The following is an 11048-nucleotide window of genomic DNA, read 5'->3' on the forward strand; positions in this document are numbered from 1 at the left end:
CTCCAAAAATTCAAAATTAGTTGTTGGTCAAGTTAGCCATTCGAAACCCGCCCACAAATGGTATTTCATGTGATTTTCGTGGAAAAATCTCTCGTAATACCTTGGATTAAACTAAACATTAACATTATCAAATTTGTTTTTTCTAATTTATATTAATTAATAGAATTTTATATAAATAAAATATTTAAGATTTTGGTTCACACATTATACTTATTGATATAAAATAATGTTAAATAAACTAAATGTTAAGATTTTGGGTCCACACAGTACACTTATTGCCCATGACAACGGGAGGATGAAATGGATGTCCCTTCAAAATTAGTTGTTGGTTAAGTTAGCCGTTGGAAACGCGCCCACAAATGGTATTTCATGTGATTTTCGCGGAAAAATCTCTCGTAATAACTTGGATTAAACTAAACATTAACATTAACATTAACATTATCAAATTTGTTTTTTCTAATTTATATCAATTAATATAATTTTATATAAATAAAATATTTAAAATTTTGGTTCACACATTATACTTATTGATATAAAATAATATTTACATTTAGTTTAAGATTTTGGGTCCACACTACAATTATTGCCCATGACAATGGGGTGGAGGGAATGGATGTCTATTGCCCATGACAATGCGGTGGAGGGAATGGATGCGTATTTATAAGAGCTTTTATGGAGCTATAGACATCTCATTTCGGGAGTTTGAATCGAGAGAATCTGGAGCTAAAGGGTTTGTTTTGGGGGTTGAACATTAAGAGACTCATGGCAGATCGTCCGCAGATCCAAAAAAGGAATAGGGATGAATACGAAGGAAATTTTATTCCAAGGCCGCCACCAAGAATTGCCACGAATACTTCATCCCTCGCGTACCCTCTGCGTATGCGAGAGCTGGGCAAGACCATGAAGCTTCCACATATTTACAGAGATTATTATGTACGCAGCTTTGAGCATGAAGGCATGGGTAGTGTTACATTTATGGTGACCGGGGCTGACACAATACTTGTTGTCCATTCCTCAAAGGATCTGGTGCTATTCAGAAGACAGGGAGATCAAATTTCACCTGTTCACTGTAACATCAACATGGACAGAAGCATCCGCGCCCAGCGTGCGAAGGGGGACATCATATCCGTGTGTTACAACAAACACAATAATTCATTTCTAATAGCGCACAGGGTGTTTCATGAGAAATTGCAATGTGTCGGCGTTGAATTAATCAGCCTCGACATTGCATCTATAGAAGGAGGAAAATCTGTAAAGACCACGCGCCTTTTACCGGGAGAGTTCTACGCAAGCCCAAAAGAATGGTGTTTTGATATTCCAAATTGCAGGGCCATCATTCACAATTTGAGCGACCATACATTCAAGGGTTGTGAATTAAAAGAGTACACAATGTTGTTTGCGATAACAAATTTAGGTTTCACAAATGTTACTCCAAGAAATGTTATTCGTTCAAATCTGGAAAGTACAAGTCCCGGAAATATGGACATTGTGATATATGACCCAATTCCTTCCCCTAAAAGTAATGGAATGTATGGAGTCGAATTGAGAATGTATTCCAAACTTAACGGAATACTGCAAAAAGAAATATTTCTTCCACGGCGTACTACTGAAGACATAAAGTTCGTCGTGCTGTGTGGCAGCAATACACTACTTATTCAACATGATTCATCGAAGATGGAAGTGGTTGAGATCTGCGGTGAAAACCCTGTTTCTATAAACATCAGAAATACAAATATTAGGGCACTCCGCGAACCTTACTATTTATATAAAAGATCCCAGTTTATCTGCGGCGTCGAATCCGGAAAAATTCAGGTCTGTAATCTTCAAGGTGAGATTTTAGTGACACTTGAAGATCACCCAATTGCAGAATTATGGCCACCGTTGCATTCTACGAACATTTTCAGGTATTCATACATTTCTGATTCACAGGATGTTATCATTTCTCTTTGCCGCCGCTGCTTACCTGCACTACCATGGGAATGGATATACAGTGTGAATGTTAGCAGCATTGTTACAGGGAAATGCTTGGCAAAGATCAGTTCGGAGGATCCCAATTGTTCTGAAATCAGAAAGGCAGTATTGAATGATGCAGTCGGGGCATTCGCATTCGATGAAAGCACTCACGACATTTTCACGGGAAATGATGACGGACTTTGTGGCGTTTGGTCCAACGAATTCTACAAGGATATTTGAGGAGAAGAGGACTGAGGAGGAGCTAAAGGCTATACCAACATGGACGTCCTCAGGTGTTTTTACTTTAGATTAGATTAGATTAGATTTATATCACATGGTTTATGTCCTTACAATTTTTAAAGAGACTAGACATTTAAATGGAGTTTTGTGGAAACATATTATTTTTTTGATAAATGGAGTTTTGTGGAAACATATTTTTTCATTTTAAGATATTTACGGAGGGTTATGTTTTCATAATTTTTTAAATTCTTAGAAATTGTTAAATGGTTAGGTTTAAATTCTTATTGGATGCAAATTTGATTAGTTATATTTATAGAAATATAGATATTTAATAGTTTTTTTATTTCAACTTATTACATTTTAAATGTTTTTAATTATTGTTTTCATTCAAATTATCTATCTCAAACAAAGTAATAATTATTAAATTAGGAAAAATAATATTGAGAGGTTTTCTATCATTATTTCAAATGTGTCAAACTCATTCAAGGATAAAAATGATTCCACTAAAGATGCATAGTTTAATAGTCAAACTATTCATGATCCATTGTTTGAGTTACTTAGTCATATGAAATATTAGTAGTGTGCCATTTTACCTCTTTTGTTGTCTACCCAAGCTTTCTAAGGTCTTGTAGCCCTTGTGGGTCACCTAAGGAGGTTGAAGACCAAAGTCACTTGAAACCATTCAATAATTACATAAAGATTTAGTTTGGTCGATAAATTCAAGGAGGAGTGCTCTACAAGCTATCATTCAAGCTAGTTTACCTATATCCCTTTAGAGATTTCCATGATAAATGGAACAAAAGTGTAACTTATAAAAGGTTGACAAACCTTCCATGTACGATAATTGAGTAGAGATATATTTTGCATTAAGGTATTAGATATTATAATTATGATGATGATTTGACATATATTGGATTTTTCCCTTGTAGTCCATCTCATGCATGAGGCATGAGACATGGATGGAGGACCCTCCTCCCATCAATCTATTAGAGCTCCAATGCAAAAATAACATTAAGACTTGTAAACTTATGTACGCATTTTATTTGCCTAATTGTAATTCTTATTTCTTTCTTCACGTTGGGAACTACTTAACCCTTATTAGAATTGATGTATTGTAATTTTTTTATTAATTAAAGATAACTTGTCCAATTTCTTCAATATTATCTTTGTGTAAGAATGAGAAGCATTTTGGTTTGCCAATCTAATCCTTGGGTGTTTTCTTATACATCTACATGTTATCAAAGAAAATCAATAAGTCTAATGTTTTTCTCTCTTTTTAAGAGATTCATGAGCAATTTATAGTTCTATTTCTTAGAGTTTGTAGGAAAAAAAATTCTATAAAATTTCATGGTTTTGAGTGATGAAGGTGTTGCTCTTTGTAAAGCAAGGGACACTCCCCCCCTACCAAATTATGTTGAGAGAAAGGATGATGATGTCATGGATGTACAAGAAGAACCTCATATACCTAAAACTGAGCTTGATCTTGTTGATGAACACATGGCACCCCTGGATCCCTTAGATCCCCCTCTGTTTGATCCTCCCTCTACTATAAAAAGACCATTATGGCTTCACGACACCTTACAAGATGTTGAGAGACATGTTGCCGCACGAGGAACCTTTAGAGAAAGTAAGGAGCCATGTCAATATCACGTATATGTTGTAGCTATGATCAACACTACACAAGTTGAACCATGCACTTTTGAAGAAGCAATGAAAGAACAAGTGTGGGAGGATGTTATGGCTGAAGAATATGATTCCATCACGAAGAACGATGTGTAGGAAGTGATCTTGAGACTCAAAGAAAAATCTGTTGTAACTTCTAAATGGATATATAAAATTAAGCATGGTTTGGATGGAAGTATTGAGAAGTATAAAACGATGAGATTTTTGAAGTAGAGGACTACGATGAGATTTTTGCACCTATTGTCTAATATCGTTAGAGAACTTTTGATGTCAAAAATTGGCCTTAAAACAAAAATGTACAACAAAAATAAACTTTATAAGAACCAATATGATTCAATATGATGATGTCAACCATGGGGATGATTCACCATTTTTTGAGTTACTAGTCAAGGAGCCTTAGTTGGAAAAACACTCTGGAGCCCTTGGTGGGTTGAGTTGCTAGTCTTAGAGCCTTTGTTGGACAAATTCTTTGGAGCCCGGTAAAAGTTGTGGGTTGAATTACCAGTCTTGGAGACTTAGTTGGATAAACACTCTGGAGCCATGGATGGCTAGGATAGAGACCGATTTGATGATGGTTTGGTGATGTCCAACCATGAGGTGGAATCACTATTTGATGGGTTGAGGTGGGTGGACTTTGGAAGCCCTGGATGAGTTTTTATTGATGTGTTTTATGAGATCCCACATTCATGCTTGGAATATGGCATGGGAGTGAATGGATGAAGAGAGATTTGGCTCAACCATTCTACAGTCCAGTGGAACATGGAAGACACATTTCGGGTTTGGATTTTGCATCATTAATAAGAGGTTATTTCTCCTTGTACTTATATGAGTATTTTGATAAATTATATGTGGTCCACATGGTTTTAATTTTATGAGTATTTTCTGATGTTATTATCCTGGTTATGCATGTGTTTTATAATAGTAATCATGTGTGTCTCTCATCATGTTTTTACTTATAATTGAATGATCAATGTATATATGACCTAATGGATGGAATGGAAGTTGATGCGTTGAGGCATCAATGGTTCTTAGAAATTCTCATATAAGTATGAGAACTCTATGCTTAGAACTATGAATTACACTAGTAGATTACACATTTGCAGGATGTTTGAGGAAATGCATGGCATGGCTAGTAGGGGTCCAATCAAGGTCTTGAACAAGTATTTTCTTTAATATTGTCATTTCCATGTTATCTTACTGATTTGAAGAAATGGATCAATTATGGGTAATGACTTTGGCTCTAAGACTGAAAAAATGGCTTAAATATTGGGGTCGCTAGCATACCACTAGAAAATTTTGTCCACAATCGTTGGCAAGTAGGCTTGTGAGAGTGAATTTAGGTTGTTGATTTCTCCCTTGCCCATATCATGAGAGCAAATATGGCTTAAGAGACCTAAAACAACAGTGGAACCTAGGGACAGGCTGTATGAGTGGTTGACTTGTCTTCTGAGGGTTCTGTTGATGATGTTGGATGTCTGTATGGTGTGTTTCTGTCATTTTGACTTCCTTAATGTGACTTAGGAGGTCGAATCATATCATAATGGCCTCTCATCACATGTTTACCTTGGCTGGCCAGTTGCTTGGGTAGATGTGGGAGGAGGTTTTCATAGAGGTATCAGAACATGGTTCATCCCTCAGACTAGATGTGCTACATGTTGGTCATGCATGAATGTCAGTTGCATATGTGTCTCTCACAGTTGCATTCCATATGCTTGTTTCATTTGCATGATGTTGATCATTTTTTAGTGATGTCATCATGTGGAACTTAGTGTGCTTTTGTCGGATGTATCATTGTGATTGTATGACTAGTTATATGTTGTTATATATCTCTTACATGTATCATTTTGTTTTCTTCATTACATATTGTATGATTGGTTACATTCTTGTATTATTTGGTCATATGTATCATTCTTGTGTGTTGTGTTACATGAAGCTACATGTTATTACAAATGTTGTTCATTTATGGTTGAGTATATGCGTTATGTGTGGGTGTGACCCGCACTTGTGCTTAAGCGTTATCCGCATGTAGGCTGATGTATTGTCTACATTGTAGTTGTTCATGGTCCACATAGAGTCGCATGGTTTATGTTGTCATGCATGCGGTTAGGGTATGTATAGTAATGTATTGTTGATGCATATTCATGTTTTAATCTGTTCAAGTATACTGTGATGTAGTGGATGTTGTTATACATGAGGTTATAGTGTGCCTTGTTGTTAAGGTCATGCACTAATGAATGGACCCTAGCTAGAATTATGGAGCGTGGTTATATGCTTATGTACTACTTTCATATATTGCTATGATTATGTTATACATGTATCATGCTAGTTCGTTGATATTGTAGACAAGGTATCCTCCCCGAGATATACTAAGGTAAGTTGGTTTATTGTGATTTGGTTTAGTTGACATGATATACCTTGCAAGAAGAATATCAAATGGCTAGGAAGATGGTTGACTAGAAAGACTCTCCCTATGAATCTGAAGAGAAGTATGGTGCTGGAAACTCTTTCGACTTGCCAGTGAAACTGAGAAATGTGAAGGAAGAGATAAGGAGTTGTAAGGTAGATAATGACATAATCATATAGTCACAAGAAAAGTCAGTAGAGGTAAATGCAGTCATACTTTAGATCTTGTCAGATTTGCAGCAACATGGGTCACTTCGGATTAGTCGTGAGCAGGAGGAAAAAACTAATGGGTCATATGGAAATAGATTGCATGGTGGTCACCAATGAGATAGAGATGATACAATCCGAGATGGAAGATTGTTGGAAACTCCGGAGAGGAGAAGGGATAAGCATATGTATGATTCTAGTTCTAATTCATATAGGTACTATGATCATCACTGGCATCATCCTTACAAGAGGAATGATAGGCGATACTTCCTGGATGAGTTTTTGAAATCAAAGCCACCTACTTTTGATAGAGAGGTAAAGATATCACAAGGTGTAGAGGCTTGGTTACTCGGTATGAATAAGTTCTCTAGGTTGCATGACCACTAAAAGGACATGAAAGCAAGAGTGGCTACTTTAAGTATTAAAGGTAAAACATACATCTAGTGGGAATATGTGAAGAATGTCCAGGACATAAATGAGGAATATTTGTCTTGGAGTGAATTTGAGCAACTATTCAAGAAGAATTATATGTTGGAGAGATGCTTTGATGACAAGCCAAAATAATTCTATCAGCTAAAGATGGGTTCTATAACAAATGATGAGTACAATAGTAAGTTCCTAGTGTTAGTGTCAGTCTTTTCATACTGCCATCGGTGATCAAAATTTTCTCTTTTGCATTTTCATAGTAGGAGTCCCATACTGTTAATTTTTTATCATTCCATTAAGTCATGGATCCATTGATGGTTGAAGTCACTTCAGTTTTCCTCATGAAATATACTTGCTAATCCTCTTTTCTATAGTCTTCAGTCATGATTCATTTTCATTCTGCAGTTTCATCTCATTAGGTCATAGGGTTTGGTCCCATCAGGTTTTAGGGTTTCCAAATAGTCAAATTTGATGGTTAAATGCCAATAAATATCAGCAAGGACATGAGGATGCTAAATAAACTCAAGCATAGTATATGGAAAGTCAAAAGTTTTTCTGTTTAAATCTTAATGTAATTTTCACCTCTTGCATGGATGAGATTCTGGAGGTGAAAATTACATTAAGCTTTAAAAAGAATAAATTTTCACTTTCAGGATACTATGCTTTGTTTATCTGGCATCCTCATGTCCTTGCTGATATTTATTGGCATTTAACCATCAAATTTGACTATGTGGAAACCTTAAAACCTAATGGCACCAAGTCACCAAACCCTATGACCTAATGAGATGAAATTGTAGAATGAAAATGAATCATGACTGAAGACTATAGAAAAGAGGATCAATAAGTATATTTCATGAGGGAAACTGAAGTGATCTCAACCAGTAGTGGATCCATGACTTAATGGAATGATAAAAAATTAACAGTATGGGACTCCTACTATGAAAATTCAAAATAGCAAATTTTGATCACCGATGGTAGTATGACAAGACTGAAACTAACACTTAGAACTATTGAATTATGTTCCTTACCTCAAGGAGGAGAAGGTTAATATTGAACGGTTCATTAGAGGGTTACCGGTTACATTCAAGGATAGGATATTGCTATTTAAGGATAGGACGAGCCTAGATCTTTGGAGGAGGCCATTTGGAAACTAAAGAATTTCTTTGAACAATCGAAGCGTCGAATTGAGCCTAAGTGAGACTAGAGAGGTAGTGCCAAGAACAAAGGAAAATGTGACAAGAAGCGAGTAAGACCACAAGACGTAGGTAACAAGGACAATATTGCACCACCTAAGAGTTTAATGTATCAGAGAGAGGACAAGGACATCAGGCTGATGAGTAGAGTAAGGAACCTGTATGGTGTTGGATGTGTGGAGGGGACCATCATAGGAAATATTGTCCATAGTTTTAGAGTGGTAGACCCAAGATATAAAGTGCATAGGAGGCATAGACTGTTGGGGATGTTGGTAAGATCATTCTGTGTATCTATGCAATAGTGGACTACTGACAAGAATAACACTACAAATCTATCATTGAGATAGATGGTAAGCTTTGTGATCAATTTATTTCTATTCTGATTGACCCTGGATCTAATTACAACTATGTTTGTCCTGAATTGGTGGATAAGTGTGGTTTGAGTAAGGAATTACTTGTAGAATCTTGGTTAATACAATTAGATACATGTACAAAGAAGCGAGTTCGTCATTGGCTAAGAGCTTGTGCATTTGATTTGAAGGGTATGCCTACCGCAACACATTTGAATGTATTACCATTGGGTTCATACAATATGTTATTGGGCATAGATTGATTTTATCTACATAGAACCAAGGTAGATTTCTATGATAAAGCTATTGAGTCTTTTGATGACAATGGAGAACCAAGAGTACTACAAGGTAAGAAGAAATCCTCTTCAGTTAGGATCATGACAACTATGTAATCAAAGTTTAGCCACAAGAAAGGGTGTAAGCTATTTGTAGTACACATTTCTAGTGATAAGGGTAAGGAGGCTAAGGATGTAGATGTGTTTAACAGGTATACAGTTTGCAGTAGTTTCAAGATGTATTTACTAAGGAAATTACAGAGTTGCCACCTCACAGGGAGGTAGAATTTTCTATTGAGCTAGTGGTAGGGGTAACTCTAGAATCGAAAACACCTTACAGGATGAGCATAACTGAGTTGGTTGACTTAAAATTGTAGCTAAAGGAAATGTTGGACAAGGGATACATTAGGCCAAGTGTATCACCTAGGGGCGCACTAGTCTTGTCTATAAGGAAGTGATGCCAGTTGACTGACATCCCTTCATAATTCCCATGTGGACCTATGAGCTAAGGCCACATTTGCATCGGGAGCGCTATGTTATTGGTGGATTTTACAAAAACTCAACCAACATCATCGTTCAACAAACAATGCAATACAATGACCCGACTAATGGACGCCAGTCCCACTTCGATGCATAAGACCAGATCTCAAATAGAATTACACCTGCATCTATAAACTTACAGTTCAATGTATTTCAAACCTTTTTCGCAGTGATTAAATCTCCACCGTTGATCCTTTTTTGATCCAATGATTTACACTTGACTCGATCTAAGCAAACAGTTCGCTCGATCTCAACTGTTCAATAAACCCCTTTTGATTTGACATTTCATATTGATATCGGGTGGATAACTTGCATGATGGTTAACCACCCGATAAAGTGGTTTTCTTTCTCTACTCCGCTGCTACATGTTGATTGATGAATGGTATCGGGTGACCAGCCCTAAATACCACCTATCTCTTTAGTGTTTCTTGATATTTCGCTTACTATTTATGGAAACCTCCTTCAACCAATTAACACCCGCACTCCTTTGTCGTGCGATGACCGTAGGTCTCCTTCAATCATCGATCACAAAACTCTTGCAACTGTTGACTTACGAGGTATTAAATGATAAAACATGTGGTATGTGCTTAAATCTGAGCCATCCATCCTTCGTTTCCAACAATGCGATCTAAGCCTCACCATTTGTTCGCCTTCACTGTTTTTTTATCATCCTTTAGGAAATTGAAAGAAAAAGCCTGTGTTCTTCGCTAACAAATATATTCTCAATCTTCTTTTGGCTACTATAAAACCCAATTTCACTCACTTCCGGTTGATCTCTCCATTCATTCCAAGAAGGAATCCCAATTCTACATGCCTATACACAGGGTTTATTAAACAATTAAGTACTAATCCTATAAAGGAAAATTCCATCATACATCCATGCTTTTCAACACAGAATTCACAGTATTTCTCAGGTTCTCAGTCACATCAGAAGACTATGGAAACACATGCATGTACATATTTACACACATAATATACACAATCCACACTATTTAGAATTATAATATTTACAAGAGAAATAGTCACACTCAACTGTTTCAATTCTCCCCTCACTCATCCATCCTATCTTTCCATTTGAATCTAACCTAGCTAAGCTTTGAATTATACAAAAGATTATATTTACACAAATGTGGATTCATGAACCAATTTTGGTTTAGATCGAGAAATATCTCACTCTCTCCTAAAGAATCTCTTCAACTCCACTCTTTTCTAAAACAAATGCTAAATTAAGCTTTCAAATCCCTCATATCCTATTCACAACCAAATAACTACTTGTCCTGATCTCCATGCAGGGAGTATCAATCAACCACTATGCACTTTTCTCATATTTGACAATAAATAAACAGTCTCACACATTTAAATAAATAAAATTAACTAATCTCTTACCTTCCAACCCCTTGTTAGTCACAACATGTGATCACTCCATCACATTGCTGACTGGGTCTAAATGCTCTTGCATTAGACTCCCAAAGTTGAAACTTTTCTGACCTCCTGGTCATGTATTTCTTCTGCTAATCATCCAATATCCAAAAATTTACTTTGTAAATGGTCATCACTTTCATCATGCTATTGATTCAATTCTTCTACCACTATTACTTTTGTTCCTCCAGATTTCCATATCTTGTTCTGTTGATGTCCTCTTTCCTTACTGATACAAATTCCTTTTGTTAATTTCTCTTCCTTGCTGTCCCTCTTGCTAACTATCTTCATCTTCCATAATTTCTCAACTTCCTCTTTACAAGTTGTTCTCAACTGAACTCCACTAGCATCTGCTTACT

General features: G+C 36.2%; 1 protein-coding gene across 1 annotated transcript; it reads left to right on the forward strand.

Moving 5' to 3' along the window:
- Positions 1-762: 762 nt before the first annotated feature.
- Positions 763-2193, forward strand: LOC149257144 (uncharacterized). Its single transcript, XM_089457201.1, has one exon. It carries the CDS (start codon positions 763-765, stop codon positions 2191-2193), a length of 1431 nt encoding a protein of 476 aa, XP_089313327.1.
- The last annotated feature ends 8855 nt before the right edge of the window (positions 2194-11048 follow it).

This window comes from Pinus tabuliformis, chromosome 6 (assembly GCF_031772625.1).
Source record: "Pinus tabuliformis cultivar Carrire ecotype Pingquan chromosome 6, CPIR1, whole genome shotgun sequence".
Taxonomy (NCBI): Eukaryota; Viridiplantae; Streptophyta; class Pinopsida; order Pinales; family Pinaceae; genus Pinus; species Pinus tabuliformis.

Coding starts and splice junctions, on each gene's coding strand:
- LOC149257144 (XM_089457201.1), top strand. CDS start 763: ATGGCAGATCGTCCGCAGATCCAAAAAAGGAATAGGGATGAATACGAA.